Raw genomic sequence first — 19916 nt, 5'->3', positions numbered from 1 at the left:
ATACCCTCTAAAATTAAGATAAAATTAAGGAAAAAATCTTCATTGAACAATAATATTTAACATTTATATCATTTTACCCCTTTAATTTAAAAAATTAATAATTTTACCCAAAATTAAGTTTTGAAAAGTGACATTTTTCCCCTACCTAAGGTTTCTAATTTCACTGATGAATTTTCAACCAACAATAGCCGATTTCTTTCCCTCCCGATACTGTCACTCCCTTCGGTATTCAATATTGGACTGATGACATCTAAATTCGATGAAATCCAGACGAAGAATCGAAACTCTTTGATTGTCAACCAAATAGCATATGGAACAATGATCCAACGACTACTAGTAGGCCAATAGGTTCCAATTATATTTAAAAAATCAAATTTTCTATGTGGTACGATTTTTAAAAAATAAAATTAACATATCATTATTTTAAAAAATATTATAAATATTTTTAAAATTTTAAAAATTTTCATATATACCCCCTATTATATTTTTTTTTCTAAAAAATATGTTGATTTATATCGATAATATGTATCATATCATATTATATATTTATTGTATTATATTAATTCAATATGTTTTATAATATATATCATTTTTACTTATATTATAAAATATGTATTTATATTTTAAGATATTAATAACAAATAACAAAAGAATTACAAGGTTTGTAATACAAGGAGGTTTTCGGATATAGTTCCATTTTAGCCAAACCAACACTAAGAGGGGAAAAAAGATTGAACCTTACAAACGGCACCGTTTTCTGAATAAGAAACAAACATTTTTTGTTCTAAACTCTAATAAATAATAATTAAAGAGAATAAAATATAAAAGAACAAGAAAAATAAAAACAGAGCTATCCATCAGCCCCGTTGTCGCTCTCAAGGCATCTCTGCAATCTTTCACGTAACACAGTCTCAGGAAGACGTAAAGCAACTGTAAGAACAGAAAGATCCACATTATCATCGTAATTTTCGAACTAAAAGGTAGAAAACAAATATTTTCCTTTAAATCTTCTTAAATCTCTCTCAAAATTAAACCATGTTGCATCCGAGAACTACCACCACGCGTGTGTTGCTCTTTCGCTATCATAATTGTTTTAAGAAGAATTGAAATTCTGTTGGGTTGTCACTTTAGCATATCCCATCTTCACCTAACTGAGAAAGATGCAATTTCTATTTAATTGAATTTTGCGATTTTGCTTTGAGTGTAAAATTTCTTTGTGTAATATGTGGTTCAATTTTCCCTTTTTTTTGGTATTCTATTGGGATCTTTGGATTGTTTTTTGATGTGGGTTTTGTTTGTTGTTGAGTTTGTGATGTAGTGTGCTGTGAATCGTGTTTCAGGATTGGTTTTGGTGCGGAATATAGTGGACTTATAGACGCCCATTTGGGCGAATTGAAGTAGATATTGAAGAATGCGGAGAAATTTGGCTTGAATTCTTGTTTGCATTGTTAGTTTTTCGTGTGGTGTGGTTTTTGTGACAAGTGTTTGTGCAAATGGATGACATTGCTGGTTTACGAGAGGCAGCTGGTTCTAGATTTTCTTCGCTGGAGTTGATCGGGAGAGGTTCTTTCGGGGATGTCTACAGAGCGTAAGTGTTTTTGTTGTGATAAGTGCTATGCATATTTATTTATTGTAATGTTTTTGTGTTCACATTGTTGATGGTGCTTTAGGTTTATGTTATTGTTCTATGAAAGCATGCTTAAGTATGACAAATATCTTAATGTTTGCTAGGTGTCTCTTGCTTTGTTAAATTAGAATGATTGAGTTTTTAGGTGTCCTAGATTTTGTAAATGTTTAATGGAATAGCCATCTTTATTATTTTTCTAGTGATTCAAACACTGAAATATTACATAGATTAGCCATCTTTGTACTTTTCCACACTTTCCTAGAGGCTAAAAAGCACAGTCACGAAAATGTTGAAATGCAGAAACGCTGAAACGGACATCGAAAAAAGATATTTCTGAAAAATATAGGAAAACTTGGATGAGTAAAATCGCAAAAGCACTTATTAGTCGATCGACTACTAAAAGAAGTCACCCTTTCTGCGATTGAATTTCTTTTTTTAAAGAAGTGAGGAGATTGTTGATTTAGCCAATTGATTACTGATGAAAGAGACTTAAAGACGTAGTAGAACTTGAAAGCGAAGAGACTAAATTAAAACAATTAGGTTACTAATATCTAATATGTTGTGTTTTAATTTTTTTTAATTAGAAGAAAAACTTCTCTAAACTAGAAACGAGTTTTGGACTTTTTTTATTCGCGGAAACTGCCCCGACACATTTTGTGCAGGTTTTGGAGCATTTTTGTTTCCAAAACGTTCTGGAAACCTGGAAACTATACCCACCCAACATTTCCATGCATCATAGCCTGGAGGAGTACTGCACTTGAGGAATTTGTATGATTGATGTAAATTTAGGTTTAACCTGAATTGAATAGAAATACAGTTGCAAAAGTCAGTCACTCTTGTGAAATTAGCTTTTCTAAATTAAAACTCACTTTGTGGTTCAAGGTGATTACTTGATTTTCAGACACTTGAGAAGTGTGATTAGTATCTTAGATATGCACTCCAACGTGATAAGTTTTTATTTGTGCTGACTCCTTGGGTACATAGTACTCTGTTAAATACGTTTGAGGGTAGAGTTTAATTTCCTAAATTTTGGATTGGTTACCCTAATTGGTTATACCATCCTCTTGTATAGCTATGTGTACCCTGTTAGGTATTGTAATATATGGCTGTCCTTAAGATTCATGCAAATTGTGTACGAATTTTTATTCTTTAAATTAAGTTTTGCAAATATAAATTGTGAGTTATGCATATTTCTACTGGATGTATATTGTCTTATTTGCTTTTTATATGTTCTGAAGTTTATCACTGTAATTTGAATCTTTTTTCTGCTCTGAGCTTTGGCCTCTGATGCTCTCTTGATTTGCAGGTTTGATAAGGAGCTTAACAAAGAAGTTGCTATCAAAGTTATTGATTTGGAAGAATCGTAAGTATTACTGTTGTTTATTTTGTTATGTGTCTACTATAATGGATTTTTGGGTTAGGTGTTTTCTACCAGTGAGGAATAATTGTTTATGATTTTAAATTCATTGTTCACTTATGAGCTCTCTCTATATGCTGGTGCCTTAGAGCAATAACTGGAAAACATGAAATACAGTGGACATTCTTCTTTCATTTATTTGTGATACAAATGGAAGTGCCTTGGTTAGAACAACAATTTTACTATTTGATCACAAGAACAGCAATAAGAAGCTTTTCCTATCTAATATGGACAATAGAAGATCTGTTAAGGACTAGTGTAAACTTACATCAGAGTAGCTACAATATTTGTCCAATCTTAATTTTGGCTACATACTAAAATGGTGCTGTGATAAGCAAAATGAATTTCATTCCTTGTTTAGTATAACCTCCTCAATGTGTACTCTTCATAATTTTTCTGTTGCATAGAAATAATGAAACGATGGTTGGAGCAGGATTTATTTCTTATGGTTGATATTGGACTGAACAATAAAAATATGGATAACCTTGATTCTAAAAACAAATTTCCTTCTCAGAATATTGAAAAGAAACAAGATTGGTGGAAAATTATGTACCTGGAAGCTGGATGCTAAGTTGTGCATATATGAGTATTGAAGTTTAACTGAGCATTTCATGTATGGAAAATCTGTTTTAATATCTTCCAAATGGTCATAAGAATGTAAGGGATATTCAATTGGAGTTCATGACTATTATTATGTTTTTTAAAGGGAAGTGTGTTGGGAAGCTTGAGGCAACACCTTGAACATATCTTTATCTGCCAGGAAAGGGGATAAATTTTGTTTCATTAAGAATTGTTTTAACTTCTATTGTCTTCTGTTTTAAATAGGAAACAACAACATGTTGAAAATGAGAATTTAAGAATAGATTCCTAAGTTACAGTTGCTTGAAGACTTTATCAAATCTAGCATTGTTGTATGTATGTAGTTTGTACTGGAGAAAGGCCCTGACTTTGTTGTAGAAAAAGATATTGACAATATTTAGATGAACTGGTACCTTATTATTTTTTTGTTCAGAAACTGAAATTTTATTGAAAGAGAAAAGACGTAGAAAGATGAGGTGGGACTTAACAAGTTGAATTTACAGGTTTGCTTAATTCCCATGAAAACGGTGTTAGGCTTTACATGGTATGCATAAATTTGATATTTAAGTATATTGTTTGTTAAAGTATTTTTTTCAAATGTAATTGTACCTAGTGCTAAGGTAAACCCTGTCAAAAAATTGAGACTGAATTGCTCAAGCTACACAATTCCTGTTGGCATTTTTATTCTGAACTATCGATTAGATCTTTTAAGTTTCTACCTGAACTGTGACATGAGAGTTTTTGATGGATTAACATTTTATATGGCTGTTATTCTTAAATGTATTAATTGTTGACTTAGTAGGTGGCCATTCTGGGTGGTGACTTTTGGCTACTATAGAATTACATGAGATCAATGGATTTATATAGTTCCTTATCTCAAAAATAATAATAATAATAATAATAAATTTGTTAAGTGCCATGTGCTTGGTAATTTAAGCGTCTATCAGTTGTTTGTACTTCCCCTATTCAGTTTCTTTTCTAGTGATGCAAATATGTTTGAACTCAGGGCAGTATTACTAATAGTGTGTTGGTAAGTTACTCCTTCCTGATTATCCTAGGGCCTTTAGTTAGAAGCCTTTGTTGCAGTTATAACTCATAATTTATAGCTAGTGAGTTTTTTTTAGCTTATAACAACTAACAAGCTTCTTTCATTGACTTAATTAATGCTCTAAAGCTTGTTTTTTTCCTTTGTCTTTGTCAGAGAGGATGAAATTGAGGACATTCAGAAGGTATTATTTCAATTTTTAGTCAATCTGTACGCTAGCAGTGCAGTGACAGCTTAGGTTGCTTATGTATTCGTTGTTTTGTCAGGAAATTTCTGTTTTGTCACAATGCAGATCGCCATATATTACTGAGTACTATGGTTCTTATCTCCACCGGACAAAACTGTGGATAATAATGGAATATATGGCTGGTGGCTCTGTTGCTGACCTTGTAAGTTATTCAGTTAGCTTTGCTGTTGGTTCTTCTTGTTTAATCCATGAGAATTGGTTCTTTATTTGTTGATTCGCAAGAAATATAAATGACTTAATTTAGTTTGATTATTGTTGTAAAATATATTGACCAATGTGAGTTCATTGTAGATGAAGTATTTCTGTGGGAAATTTGGCATATAATAGATCACCCAGTTATATAATAGATCTATTATTGGAGGAAACAAAAAAGAGTATTGTGTGGCTCTTTTCATATTCTGTACTTTGGTGAACTATGTACCATTCCTGAGACTGTAGAGAGGAGAATGATGTTTCTTTTCTAGGCTTTTAGTTACTGTTTTTATCTGTGATATCTTGTTTACTTTTAATGGTAGATTTGTTTTGCCTATTCGTTTTCTCCTCTAGCAAATGATGCTCGTCTTTTCACCCAAACGAGATATAATAAAAAAGAAAAAGCGATAATTGAAAGAATTAGGATATTTTCAGTTGCTTTATTCTTTCTGATTTCTGTATAATTGTTTGTTTGACATTGAGTGGAAAGTTAATATAGCTTGATTTTGTATGATCTTTAGAAAATAAATGATGTAATATCTATTATATGGAAATGATCACTGAAGCATTTTTTTAAAGACAGCCTCATCTTCTTATCAGTACCATGATAAGCTTTTCTTAGCCAATTTTGAAAGTTATGAGAGTTTTCTAGTAGCACTTGAAGGGTAGAGTAACTTTTACCATTTGTTTATTTTATGGTCTGTATAGATACATGGACATGTTTATTTAATTGTAAGGGGTGTTTATGCATGCATGTTCATTATATTGCTTCTTAGACAAATGAACTGCAATGTTTTCTTCTGGAAGGCTAATTTAGGTCTTGTCTCTGCAGCTGCAATCAGGTCCGCCACTGGATGAAATGTCAATTGCTTGCATTTTACGTGATCTTCTGCATGCTATTGAATATTTACATACTGAAGGAAAAATTCACAGAGATATAAAATGTACTTCCTAAATTCACATCTCAATGTATTGTGGTCTCCCCCACCTTTCTTTATTTGAAATTGATAATAATTTCTCTTGGTGTCGTTTGCCTTGTTTCGTAGTATTCTTGGATTGATAATAATCTTTGCAATATTATTTTGTCAGCGGCAAACATTTTATTGACAGAGAATGGTGATGTTAAGGTACTCTTTTTTGGTGCAAACGGTCCATGATTCTTTTGAGTTGTTCTTGTAGAGTGACCATCTAGGGGGATATAAATAATGTTGGTTGAGTTACATGTTTTTGCTCCTGGTCATCAAAGTTACATTATTGACCTTGTAACAGGTTGCTGATTTTGGTGTTTCTGCACAATTAACAAGGACAATATCAAGGAGGAAGGTACTATTTTTGTTATCTGAAGGTTACATTTTGTCTAGTGGCTGTTTTGGCTTATTTATTTCTATTTTATTTTATTTTCCTTATATGACTTATCTTTTTTTTTAAATTTCATTTTTGTCTTGAACAAATGTAAATCATAGACTTGTCTTTATAGATTTTGACTCTAGTGTCTATTCTCAGTGGTAATCATTTGCTCTTCCTCTCTCTCTCTTGATAAAAACTTATTTTTTGGAATCCATGAAATCTGTATGCTTATCTTAGGGTGAATGTGTTAGTGAAAGGGAGAACAATATCTAGATTGCTGCCTTATTAGTTTATACTTTCCCAATTTTGCTACTATGCTTTTAAATTTCCCTACCGTTGGCCCTTGAATTTCTTTTTATAGGTTACTGTTTTATCTGAAACCCGCTCTTTTTAACAGCCTCATCTTTAGTTGTAAATTCGTGCTTCTCATTTTCAAGGTTATATTTTCTTTTTTTTATTGGCAAGTATCAAGGTTATATTTTCAATATTTATTAATAAATAAAACCAAGGAATGGCTCTTCTTCTTTAGTTATGACCTCTGATTAGTCATTGATATAGAGCCTAATGAGCTACTTTAGTAGAAGTTTACTTTAGCTTTGTAGTTTCCAAAGCCATCTGGGTTATATCATCTTTGTTGTACTCATATATGTCTTCATATTATTTTTATTATGTGAACCTATATATTTCTTTGTCCTGAGATGTGAACAGTGTAACAGATTGTGTGGTTTCTACATTTGGTCAGTGGTGCACTAATTTGTTTGACAAAAACAGACATTTGTAGGAACCCCATTCTGGATGGCACCAGAGGTGATTCAAAATTCAGAAGGGTACAATGAGAAGGTAACTTTTTTAAGAATCCCATGGGATTTTTTTTCTTTTTCTTTTTTTTTTTTCCGATGTAATGTTGTTATCACACAACCCATCCATCCCCTCACATTTTGTTCCCATTTTTCACTTTTTTGTTATAAAGACTGCTTTACTGGATTCTTCACATTTTATAGGCAGATATCTGGTCTTTGGGGATAACTGTGATTGAGATGGCGAAAGGAGAGCCCCCACTTGCAGATCTTCACCCAATGAGAGTTCTTTTTATAATACCTCGAGAAAATCCACCGCAGGTTTTCTAATCGTGATATGTTGTCTCAGTTAGATACTTGTTAAATTGTCATTAAGGTGAAAAAAAAAAAATCTTAATTACTGTACGTAGAATAATATTATGATTGTTTGCATTGTGCAGTTGGATGAACATTTTTCTCGCCCTATGAAAGAGTTTGTTTCATTGTGTTTGAAGAAAGTACCTGCTGAGGCAAGCATTTTTACACCCTTCAATCCACTTTCGTTTGCATTTTCTGTCATTTTATTCTGGCTTGGACAATATAGATTTGATTGATTTCACATGAAACTTTAAATTCTGGGATCTTAATTTATCCTCAGGTATATATTAGTGTGAGTTGATTGTGTGTTTTCAATTAAATAGGAAGAGCCATCAAACTTTTAATTAGAATGTGTATTGGCCTGCATATCATCAGGCCATTTGTTTGCTATATTTATTTTAATTTTGTTGAATCAGAAATAGAGAGAAATTTACCATGTGGTATGTATTTTTTAAAAATCTTTTTAATTGATCTAAAGTTAAAACAGGAGTGAAATTCATCTTGTCTTTCAAAACTATTTTGATGTGTATTGGATGAAGTGGTGATTTCATCCCAGTACTGTATTTGAATTTTCCTTTTTTTTTTAAATTTTTTTCTTAAATTTTTACTGCTTTGATTGCAGAGGCCAAGTGCAAGGGAACTTCTCAAGCTTCGATTTATCAGGAATGCTAGGAAGAGTCCAAGGCTTCAGGAGAGAATAAGGTGTGGCGTGCTGCTATGATCTCATTACTTGAGCATTTTTGCATCCTGTGGATTTCTTTTTCTTGATTAAGGTTCTGTCTTCTTAACACATTTTGAAGTCTAACAAACTTTAAGCACACTCAATATTTAAGGCGTTTGTTCGTCTAACATCTTTAATATGTATATGTCTTCTTGTTATTTGTGGCATGGAATTTCATTGTTATGTTTCCTTGTTACATTGGTGATGTTAGAGTTGATGTTCTCTTTTTATTTACTGATAGAGAGCGGCCAAAGTACCAAATAAAGGAGGATCCAGACAAACCAATAAATGGTATCAGATCTTCAGGAGAGGAGTCTGGCACTGTGAAGGTGGCAAGAACTATGAGAAGTGATGAAACTGTTCGAGCCAGGTTTATTGAAGCTGTTGATCGCTAGTTTTTTTCTTTTCATGATTGATGTTGACTAACTTCTTGTGTTTTCAGTAGTCAGGGGCAAACCGGTAGAAATGATGGGTGGGACTTCAGTATTAGTGGATCACAGAGTACAGGAACTGTCAGAAGTGCTGTAAGGCCACCTCAGATTAGAGAAAGGAAACCAGAAGTTCCGTATAATCAGGCTACTCAAAGGAGAACTTCAGAGAGTGATAACCAGTGGCCTGGAAGAGCATTTCATGAATTGCCAGAACTTTCTTCTGGAAAAGATTCTAGAGATCTATACCATGATGACTATGAGGATGATAGCTATGAAGATGTAAGTCTCTCTCTTTGATGCAACCTCCAATTTTTTGATGAGCTACGAATTTTTGTTCTTCTTTTACAAGTTCATTCAGTTCTAAACTGGGAACTCCTTTCAGTGCTGGACATTACAAAATTTTTGGATGGTTATACCCTAAGTAGGTGTTTCCATCTCCATTAGAGTTAAAACTCCTGACCTCTTGGTTGAAATCAAAGGCCTTAACCACTCAACTTGACCCGTCAGATTAGGTTTGTTCGTTCTTTACATGGGGATAAGACTGTCAGTAAATTTTGGGATGTTAACTACTACATCTAATAATTTCTAGTTGATGAGTTATTCAATGGTTAGCTCTTGATTTCAATGGTGCTGTCCAACTGGTTGCATGCTTACTTATTTATGTATCCATTTGCTCTAATGGTAATAGGAAAGGTGATTTACCTTAATTGTAGTATGTATGCTCCCCCTAATTTTACCATATGAAGAATCAGTTTTATCATTAAATCATGGCTGCTAACTTTGGCATTTTCTTCAGAAATTTACTTAGTAGAGTTATCACTAATATATGTTATATAGCTTCTATCCACTAAAAGATGTTTGAAGTGCTCAATTTCCAGGATGAGGTGAGTGGCTCAGGAACTGTTGTTATAAGAAGTCCAAAAAAATCTCAATCATCTGGTCTGTCACATGATCGAAGTAGTCTGGTATAATTCCTGTTCTGTTAATATATGATTTTAGTTAATTTTAATCCAATCTTTTTGCTGTTGTATTCATTACATTGATTTAGAGTATTATTTGATGTGTAGTCAAGCAGCATGTATCGTGCTGATGCTTCTACCAGTGGAACTGTTGTCTATCGTGGTCAACTTGATGAGCCTGATTCTACTCGCACTTCAAAATCCAGGCTAGGAATTCAAGAGAGAATTTTCAGTGCTGCACTTGAAGACAGTTCACAAAATCTGGCAGAGGTATTTTTAATTCTTTTCTTTTTAATGACTTTTAACATGTTTCAGTGTTCTTTAAGAAAGAATTTGTAAATTATGCAAAACTACTTTCTCTTCTCCAAAATAATAATACAAAAATCTTTGAATCCTAGACAAAAAGTCGGAATTCATACAAAAGTAGAGTATTTGAGTATACTTTTCAACTATACAAGAGACACCATCCCATTATCACTGGAGAAAGTTTTGCAACTTTGGAAAAAGATTTTGCCTTCTCCAAACCTTTTTTTCTAAAATAATTTGGGAGGTTTTTCTTTTAATATAAATTTATTTATCCATTTATGAACAAAAAAATGAATTAGAAAATAATAATAAACAGCCCTTAATAGTTGTAAAGTTTTTCTTTTATTATTTCTGTAAAATTCCTGAATCACTTTTATTGCTTTCATCAGTTTTCTATTCTCAGACTTTTCATATAGGGGCTGCTTTCACAAAAATTTTGTTGAATTAATTTTTTGCAACAGTGTTGATATGCTTGGTATAATTAAGCTTCTATTGTTGGTTGATACATTCTTTAGGCAAAAGCTGCTATTCAGAGTGGCTTTAGGAAAGGTAATCCTAGAGAAAGATTAGGGCTGGGCAAGATCAATAATAATGGTCAGGAATACAGAAGAAGAGAACAAATCACAAGCAACTCCAATTCTTCGAGGTAATTTAGTAGTCAATTCTGCTAGTTTTTCTGCTTCTCATAATGGTATGTTTGGTTGTTCAAATTTCTGAGATACAACACTCCTATCTCAGAGATTCCTCAGATTACTTCGATGCACAAAGAACATTTTCTAGATCAGGCCAAGCAAGTGATGATGAAGATGGTGCAAGAGTAATATCATCATCTGCGCCATTATCAGTCTTGCTTATCCCTTCCCTAAAAGAGGTGAGCTTCAAGATGTGCCATTGTAATTAGTTTAAGAGAAATAACCTTCAATATATTAGTTTATAGCACAATACAGCTGTTTGTGTGGAAACTAGCGTTTTCCATAGTGGGACCCGGTTAATGTGGCCATTATTATTCTTTTGCCACAGAAATTTAAAGTGGTGCAATTTATTATCAAATTAGGATATGTTCATGTAGACAAACAGTTTAGTTTCTCTGATAATTTGGGGAATGTGAAAATGAGTTATTAATTTTGGGATCAGACTTAGAAGCTCATAATTCTTTGTGAGGATCGCACAGTGATGTAGAGCTCTCATTCATTTTGATGGTAAAAGCCTCGAGCTTTCTAGGGCGCAAGGCTTTGGTTATGGATCAGCCATATAACACAAAATGCTGAGGGTTAGAACTCTAATCAGGCTACCCTCATGGGGATTATTGATCAATAAAACTGTGTACCCACTTTAAATACACAAATGGGTATACACTTAATATCTGTCATCATGTGATTAAGTGATTTTGAATTAAAGATAAAGTAATACTCAATCATGTGATGACATACATATGTGTATACTCATTTGTGTGGTCAAAGCAAAAACACATAGTATTGCTCATTCTTATTAGGTGTGACAATAATTTTCTAATGCTTATTAATCCCTATGAGAATGCTGATATGCTGGCTACATAGTTTGTGTTTGGCAACTGCTTATGAGCGATGTTCACTTTGGCTAGCTGTTTTCCTCTTACAGTTTGTGTTATGTTTAGGCAGTTGCTGATGATGCAGAAGGACCTGTTGTGTGCGAGGTCATAGGCTCATTAATAAATATGGAACGCTCGAAGCCAGGTTCCTGCACAGTTCTTGTCAGAAAGTTGCTTCAGCAATTAGCAAGGTTTAGAACTTTACATTCTCTTACCACTCCACCCCCACCCCCTGTACAAACAGAACAAAAAAAAAAATCTTCCTCTCAGAAATGTGATTGCTGTTAGTTTTAACTCAAATCAAAAAGTACATTATGCAGATCAAAGGAGTCATCAATGAAAGATCTCCAGGAGCTGGCTGCTGGCATCTTCGCTGCTAAGTCCAAGACAACTTCTGAATTAACACAAAATGTGAATTCCGAGGCTGATAACAAGAAAAAGCAACCAACAAAGGAATACTCATCAAATTCTAATTTAAGCCCACTTGCGAGGTTTCTACTCTCAAGGTACATCAGTTGTTTTTGCTTAGATGTTTATTTTGATTCTTGAAATTTTGATAATTTTCCCAATTTGTGGCTGTATTCATCCTCATGTTTCCGCCTGTTTTATGTTTATAAACATTTCATATGGAATATGCTGTGGTGTGTGAATTGGGTGCTTTCTTATGCAGATGGCAGGGGCAGTCACAAATCTGAAAAATGACCCAGTTTAAAATTTTTGATTCGTCAGAAAATTAGAAAATCCCTGCAGGGCTAAAATCAGTACAAAGAGCTTCTAGTGATCTTAACTTCCCCATCAGAACAAGTTTCAGTTCCCCACAGAAACTTATGGGTTGGAGCCCTGGATTCCAATAATTCCACCAGAAAACATGGAATCTGAAGTCCCTGGGAATTGGAATTGCAGCACTCTTTTTGGCAGCTCCTACTTATAATTTCTTATATTATTTTTACAGAAAGATTACCTATTTTCTCTCCATTAATATTATGCAAAAACTACTGTGAATCTACTTACAGATTGAAGCTCAAACTCAACAGAATCGACCTGATAAACCTATTGCTAAGTTATTTATTGTTTTATTTTATTTTGTTTTTTGTATAGAGAAGAATTAATGATCCCTGTAATAATGTTGAACTCTCAGCTATTTTCACAGCTAGCAAGCTCTCATCAAAACCAAGATCAACCCGAATTCTATCATCTTTATTATTGTTGCTAGACACGGCAGAAAGGTCAGCCAGGCTCAAGCTCTCCATTTTTGTCACGGCGCCCATGGGCACGGTTGTGCTAGGCCCACGGGTCATTAGGGTTGTATTAAGGCTTTGGTGTAAGGCATGCAAGTGTACTTGGAAATGATACGTTAAAAAATAATTTAAGAAAACTTAAAAATAATAAAAAATTAGAAAATATATAATTTTGTAGGTTAACCCACTAAAGGCTTATAAAAACACAATTCAAAGGGTTTTGGCTAGTGTCATAGACCTTGACATGCTGGTCGGTCAGTCCAGTGGCGAGCGTAGGCATGACTCAACCTATTAGACCAGTCAATTGGTGGGTTATGTGAAAGTTGGCTCAGTATAGTCCATTGATATGTCTAATTATTGCCCCGGTGAAAGGTGCTTGTGAGGAGCGATCTTCCAAAATGCAGAGTGCAAAATCACAACTACAATACATAAAATGACCAAGGATATCTAGTGTCTAATCTTTACCCGCGAAATTGATAGAGTACATAGAAGAATGTTGTCTCTAGTGTTAGACTAGAACCGAGTTAGTTTGGGCTCGAAATCTAGCTCGATTCAATTCAACTCATTTTAAAATTGAGTCAAACTCAAATTAGAGAGTTTAACTCAGTTTGACTAGTGAGTTGGATATATGGTTCTATTCGGTTCGAACTTAGCTCGTGACTCGATTTGAATTATATTAAATACTTGTTAAATAACGTTGTTTTGTTAATAAGTCATAAATTTAAACCACGAATCTGAGTCACATATCTAAGCAATAAATTTGAATCATAAATTCAAGCTAAATTTGAATCAAATTAGAACCACTCTTAATGTTGACTTGACAAATTCAAACCGAACTCGTCCTAAGTTATTTTTTATTTGAGTCAAACTCAAACTAAAAGGTGTTTGGATTTGATTCGGTTCGTATCTACCCCTAACCGTCTCAATGTTCCAACACATCAAAATAATCACAGTTGCTAATGAAGAGAATAGTAACACCATAAAATCTGCAAAATGCCTATGTTACAACCTTTCTTGCTTGTTTTGTAATCAGGAAAGTCTTAGTAAATAATTGAACCAAAATGCTTAATCTATATGGAGCCTGAATATGATATTTTCTCCAGTGATTAATGGAATCTATACTTTTCCTGCCTCGTGTCAATTGTGCTTCGATGGTCCTTCCTCTCGTATCATTCCTTATGCCTTACAGCACCATATTGTTCTCAAGGTGAAAATCTGGGTACGTGGAGTGAAAGTCGTCTCAGGCAATCCATGAAGCATTTTCCAAGGGATAAACTCTTCCATTGCACAAGTAGTTTAGTGATGTCTTAAGCACTTTGCTTGATGATACGAGTGCGCAAGATAGCTAGTGGGCAGGCCGAAGGGATGATTGTCTGTAGCTGCAGTTGGAGGAGCGATACATGAAAGACTGGTTGAATGAGGTGATTGGAAGATCAAGTTTGATTAATTTGGGTACTAATAAAGATGTTTCATTATGTGATTAGATAATTTGAAATTAAAAATTAACACTTAATTATCTGATGACACATCATTATTAGTACCTAAATTAGTACTCATTATAACTGCATATTGTATTGCTCTTTGATTTATCATATCAGATAATAATTTTACCGAAATTATTTGTCATCCATGAATTCATAGAAATGGAATTTCAAGTACCAATAAATAATATGATGATAATAGAAAATATACATTGACATACAACTTTACATCAACAAATACCCTTAGAATTCTAGGTCTTGGGAAGCCGCTATTTCTTAATAAAATCTTGGAAGCCTCAGTTTCTTAATTCTGTGATCTCTCTTTTTGTTTGTTTATAAGGAGCTATGCTAGTTTATATGTAGAAATAGTTTTACCTTTTTGTATGGTTTCCTAGGAGCTCTCCAGAGATTTTCTCCTTTTTTATTTTCAAAAGTGCATGCACATAACATCACTTATTAAAAGTGTTCAACAAATGTTGCAAATAATAACATCTGCCCAGTTGGAAGAAGACTCGAAAGAGCATGAATCTACTCAAAATTTAACTGATAATCGTACAGATTTAGCACTCTTGACTAGGAGAATGAAACTAGATAGCCAAGGTTTCCTAAAATTTTTACAGTCCACACATATACACAAAGGCAGTGTACCTGATCTTATTGACAAAATATTTGGTAAACTAGTTATAGAAATAAAGCTACACCCTAGGCATCTTCAGTCTTCAGCGTCACTCACACTAGGACGAGTATCGATGTAGACATCCGAAGAAAAGTCAATTTCATCAACAATCCTCCCTCTGTTTTATATAAATGTCACACATTTAACAAGTCAATGAAGCCGCCGGCCAATGGGGAAGAATAAAATTATATCTTAAATAAGAAGTACCTTTCAAGAACAAATTTCCCTTCTTTATACTTCTGGCTTTTCTCATGAGCTGCCTCCTGCAAGAATCGATAATGGTCTAAACAAATTAGCAAGAGCTAGCATGAACAAAAAGAAGGTAGGCGCTTATGTTGCGCATATGTGCATCAGATGAAGAAAGATGGGGAGAGATGTTACATATTTCCAGCCAACAATTTGGCCGCAACAACAGCAAAATATGTCTCCCACGGTATGCATTCCTGAAAGCATTATCCTCTCCTCTAAAGTTCCTACTGTGATGTTCACCCTGAAACACAAACGCTAATCGTATCAAGTAAACTTAGGAATCCATATTGATATGATTTATTCCTCTGAATATATTTAGGGAAAAGACTAGAAACAAGGTCAACATGATTACTTTCTTGCATCATTTGCCACTAACACAGTTTCTTCAGAAACAAAATTTTATTTCCTCATATTATGTATCAGTCTTAGTGACAGTGAACTTTATAGAAAAGTATGATGATCAAGGATAAATGGGTGCTGTGATCTCAGCTAAAGTTACCGCCTTCAGCTGGTGATAATTCTCATGCATATCTTCTAAGTTTGTCATTATCATCACATTATCCCATAGTTTCCATTTGACTTAGCTTGTGCAATTTCATAACTGAAAAATGTACCAAAGAAAAAGAAAAACATACAAAAAGTTGAAACAATGTGCGAAGTAAGGAGAGCAATATTCAATGTTAGTATAAACAGCAGCATAATGTTGACAACTTCAGGAATCATGTTCTGTAACAAATGCCTGAAGAAAAAAATTATAGCACTTACACATTATTAAAAAGGTATGCTTTTCCTCTCCGACAATGAAAAGCCTGACCAAATCAACCAAAAATAGTTTATTAATCCAGTAGAGCACTAAATCATATTTTCCATATATCAAGAATGAAATTAGAACAATAAAAAATTTAGAAATCATACAGAGAATGTACTGTAAAGTTGCAATGTGAAAATAAATAGATTGGATAAATCAGTGTAGGCCTACAACTAGAAAAGAGGGCCAGGGAAGGTAGGCCTAATGTCAGCCGATCTGTTTGAAGATAGAAGAAAGCTGATGAAAGGGTAGAATTTGGCTTTGGATCAAAAGTTGTGATAGTTTGAAGATTAATCTAAGCTGCAAAGATGATTTACTTCTTGCTTGAGATAATAAGCTGAATATGTCTTTCAAAGAAAGTTTTGATGATTTATTTACACAAATGAATTAAAGCTCTTACATGCCCTCTCATGTGCAAATGCCTAATTTTAATTAATGCACTTATCACATAGATCAAGCAGAGACAAATTTTTTGATCGGAGATCAAGCACAAACACAAGTCTACACACTACAACAAAAAATTTAATTTTCTGAGCCACTTCTAGAGCTGCGAAGACCGATATAAACAATCGAATGGTGCACGCATACTTCACAAAAAGAAACAAACTCTCACTTTATGCATTCTTTTTTACAATGAATTTCAACATAATTCTTGATCACTTCAGCACTTCAAATATCCTATAAAACATTATATAAAATAAATATACTGCTGAATTATTTCCAATTTCCCTCACACAGTCTAATCTATAAATACACAAGCTCCTGAAAATAAAGCCCGATCAATATATCGTTATCATCAAGAACCCTTAACCAAGGCAATCACTTCCGAAGTTCCGTGAAAGAAATTTCAGGTAAAGATTCACAAAAAATTCATGTAATTTTAAACTTGATTTCTACAAATAATAGAAAAATAAAGTAAAAATGGAAAAAGATTACCCTGGAAACAAGATCTTCAGGAACGGCCAAGTGGGTTTTACAGAATTTGCATCTATAAGACCTTCCTTCTAGCTCCACTACAAATATTCTTCCCATCTTCTTCTTGGAGTTAAGTTAGGGAGGCTGGTATCAGACAGTGTCGAAGATAAGAGGTGGCTTCAGAGATACCGTAAGGCTGGCAAGCTTCCAATGTCCTGAAGACTATTGGTTGGGTTGGGTTGGGTTGGGTTGGGTGGGCTGGGCTGGAGTATAATGTGTATATATTTTTAAATACATAATTAAATATATTATTATATAATTAGATAATTTTAAATTAAAGATAAAATAATAGTTAATTTATATTATTTATCTAATTAGTTATATATTTAAAAGTGTGTATAAAAAAGAAGTGTAACCATTTAAAGTTGCCCAAATCTATATTTTGACTAATAATTTTGTATAAAATTTTATACATAAATAATGATGTGTTATTATATAATTAAATAATTAAAAATTAAAAATAAAATTATACTTAATAATATAATAATATATATTATTTGTATATAAAATTATACATAAAAATTGAACACATAATTTTATGGTAATTTAAAAGCTTCAACCACCGAACATCCTCACATGCAAAGGGGAAGCTAGCCAAGGAAATAAAAGAAAAAGAAAACCTAAGCTCGTATTAGGATAACTTTATTCCTAAGTAGAGTGAAAAATAAATCTGCGGCGGTCAAACATTTAGCTTGATCACAACTTTTAACAGACAGGTCGGTAACCTGACAGCCCAACAAACTACGGCTTTTATGCGGGTCAAACTCACCACCCCACCTCACCAACATTTTAATTTAACTTATGCCTCCACGTGTCGACTAACTAATGCTTGTCGCTTTCTCTCTTGCCAACGCGCCGGCTTAAATAGCTCCATCATCTTGGCATGTGTCATCATCTGAAGCAAAGCTTCCCCCGTGTCGTCCGTACATATGCCCACGTGAACTCGTGAGGCGGACGAATCTTATTGGTGGATTTTACGACTACAGGATGCTGGGACGGCGCCTTCAGTTGTCAGATCCCTTCACACGTGGAGGGATTTTTTATTTTAATATTTATTTAATTATTTGGTCTTAGGTTACTTTTTTTATAGCCCAGCGTCTTTTAAGGATTTTCCTTTTTGGCACCTTTTTAAAAGCTTCTCCTAATAAACAAAGTAATTAGTTGAAAAAATTGGAACCAAATTTTGAAATAGTAAAAAAATTGTCTTAATCAGACGGTAGAGGTTCACGTGATGAGAATTCAAATCAAACATGTGTGATGTACCTCGTCAACACGGAAAATTACTCCAACTTGGCCCCCACTCCTTAGCTGCTTGCCCTCTAATCCGTTCTCACAAGTTACACAGTCGGTGCCGCCTCTTTATAAAAATAACTAAATTAAAATAAATCCTATATATGCACAAACAGTCACTCCTCTACGCAGACCCACATGATAAGGATGTAATTTCAACCGATTGATGTTAAGATCCTAGAGACGCATGAGGGGTAGACAGATCTGACTGTGAATCACGACGAGATTGAGCGTGGGCCCGCTGTGGTTTCTCATGGTGGAGGCTGCTCCTTTTCCCTGCTGGGTTCGTATGTGGATAGGTTTATTTTTTATTTTTATAATGATAAATAAGTGGTGACGTGTTATATATCCGTATAAATACAAAATAACAGTCTAATATATTATATTAAATTTAAACTAAATTAATTTAAACTCAAAAATTGATTCAAATTAATAAATTTAATTTGATTTAAATTTAATTTATATCTCTATTTGACCCATAAATTTACATCAAACTCAATCAAAATTTTTTAATTCGAGTCATGATTAATGTTGGCTTACTAAATTTGAGATTAAAAAATGTTTAAATTCCATTTGTATTTATCCCTATTGCCAGATTTAGAAACCGTAGAAACAAAATAAATATATAAAAATAAAAATGATAAAAACGACGCCGCAATGAAGCATCATCACCCAACAAAATATTCTCTCGATTTTCATTTATAGAAATATCAAAACAGATGATATAGTTTCTCAGTTGCAAAAATACGACCATGGATCCGACTTAACGTACTAAAGTTACTGTATATACATATATATTCTTCTCCTTCTTCATCCATACATGTCAGTTTTTAAATTACTAAACAACCCAGCAAAAGTCATGCAACTTCAGGCGGGGGAGGGAGGTTAAGATCGAGGTTTAGATTCATCAATGTCTTCTCTGAACCGTGCTGATGATCGTAATCGGCAACGCCGGATGATGAATCTGAGTCAAAATGGGCGGAGCGGAGTGTACGGTCGAACCTGCACGAGTCGCGTGAGAACACGTCGAAGACCAAAACCGGACGTCCAACCGCGACGGGGTTGCACGGCACGCCGACACTCATTCGGTTGAATTCTACCGCCTGCGTCGACATTTGAGAAGGCAGAGGGGGAGAGGACGACTTCACGGCGCTGCTCTGGCTAGGGCTGCGCGTGAAGGCGGTCTCGATTGTGGTGGGGAAATTGGTTTTGGCCTTGGCGCCACGGAACTCACGCGCGGCCGCGTCGTAGGCACGCGCTGCCTCCACAGCAGTGTCGAATGTGCCGAGCCAGACGCGGGTTTTCTTCCCTGGATCGCGGATTTCGGCGGCGTAACGACCCCATGGACGCTTTCTCACACCTCTGTATCGAATCTCCATGGAGTTCGATCTCAAATTCGAATTAGTATTCTTGCCAAACCTTTCTCTCGGTGCTACAACCGTCATTCTTGGAAGGAAGAACAATACCAGAGAAGTTAACTCTTGGAGAAGAGACATAGGCTGTGGCTGCTTTTATAGAGAACGAGATAGAGAGATTAACCGACGTCGTTTTGAAGGAGTCAAAACAAGGGACGTAGCTTCTCTTGCGCGAACTGAGTTCAATTGAAT

General features: G+C 34.2%; 3 protein-coding genes across 9 annotated transcripts; 1 reads left to right on the top strand and 2 right to left on the bottom strand.

The window, feature by feature from the left end:
* The first annotated feature begins 823 nt into the window (after positions 1–823).
* Positions 824–12766, top strand: LOC123202177 (serine/threonine-protein kinase sid1-like). Of its 7 annotated transcripts, none has more exons than XM_044617996.1 (21): positions 824–980; positions 1341–1588; positions 2934–2990; positions 4825–4852; positions 4961–5057; positions 5940–6051; positions 6197–6234; positions 6377–6430; positions 7226–7294; positions 7456–7572; positions 7692–7760; positions 8231–8310; positions 8571–8699; positions 8772–9039; positions 9639–9725; positions 9828–9989; positions 10541–10671; positions 10764–10896; positions 11659–11783; positions 11913–12098; positions 12263–12766. In XM_044617996.1, the coding sequence occupies exons 2-21, from the start codon at positions 1576–1578 to the stop codon at positions 12285–12287; spliced, it is 1980 nt and encodes a 659-aa protein (XP_044473931.1). In that variant the 5' UTR covers positions 824–980; positions 1341–1575; the 3' UTR covers positions 12288–12766. The 7 variants fall into 7 exon arrangements, 6 of the variants coding, with proteins under 6 accessions (XP_044473931.1, XP_044473930.1, XP_044473927.1 ...); XM_044617995.1 differs by having other exon boundaries at positions 4935–5057; positions 8775–9039; XM_044617992.1 differs by having other exon boundaries at positions 4935–5057.
* Positions 12767–14811: 2045 nt separating this feature from the next.
* LOC123201371 (protein yippee-like At5g53940) lies at positions 14812–17166 on the bottom strand. Its single transcript, XM_044616846.1, has 5 exons — positions 16981–17166; positions 16002–16045; positions 15369–15477; positions 15195–15250; positions 14812–15105 (listed from the first exon to the last, which is right to left on the bottom strand). The coding sequence occupies exons 1-5, from the start codon at positions 17074–17076 to the stop codon at positions 15024–15026; spliced, it is 387 nt and encodes a 128-aa protein (XP_044472781.1). The 5' UTR covers positions 17077–17166; the 3' UTR covers positions 14812–15023.
* Positions 17167–18967: 1801 nt separating this feature from the next.
* On the bottom strand, positions 18968–19831 carry LOC123201495 (ethylene-responsive transcription factor 4-like). The gene has a single exon (XM_044617028.1). It carries the CDS (start codon positions 19803–19805, stop codon positions 19167–19169), a length of 639 nt encoding a protein of 212 aa, XP_044472963.1. The 5' UTR covers positions 19806–19831; the 3' UTR covers positions 18968–19166.
* Positions 19832–19916: the final 85 nt, after the last annotated feature.

Source organism: Mangifera indica, chromosome 18 (assembly GCF_011075055.1).
Source record: "Mangifera indica cultivar Alphonso chromosome 18, CATAS_Mindica_2.1, whole genome shotgun sequence".
Classification (NCBI taxonomy): Eukaryota; Viridiplantae; Streptophyta; class Magnoliopsida; order Sapindales; family Anacardiaceae; genus Mangifera; species Mangifera indica.
Note: the sequence above shows the minus strand (reverse complement) of the source record. Positions and strands in the feature narration are given on the sequence as shown.

Bases quoted from the DNA above. Each gene is read 5' to 3' on its own strand.
- LOC123202177 (XM_044617992.1), top strand. From the start codon at position 1,494: ATGGATGACATTGCTGGTTTACGAGAGGCAGCTGGTTCTAGATTTTCT. The intron at 8,700-8,771 runs GTTTATTGAAGC...TTGTGTTTTCAG, and splicing joins GATGAAACTGTTCGAGCCAG to TAGTCAGGGGCAAACCGGTA. The intron at 9,040-9,638 runs GTAAGTCTCTCT...CTCAATTTCCAG, and splicing joins AGGATGATAGCTATGAAGAT to GATGAGGTGAGTGGCTCAGG.
- LOC123201371 (XM_044616846.1), bottom strand. From the start codon at position 17,076: ATGGGAAGAATATTTGTAGTGGAGCTAGAAGGAAGGTCTTATAGATGC. The intron at 15,478-16,001 runs GTAAGTGCTATA...TTTGTGTTTCAG, and splicing joins GCATACCTTTTTAATAATGT to GGTGAACATCACAGTAGGAA. The intron at 15,106-15,194 runs GTACTTCTTATT...TATATAAAACAG, and splicing joins GGGAAATTTGTTCTTGAAAG to AGGGAGGATTGTTGATGAAA.
- LOC123201495 (XM_044617028.1), bottom strand. From the start codon at position 19,805: ATGTCTCTTCTCCAAGAGTTAACTTCTCTGGTATTGTTCTTCCTTCCA.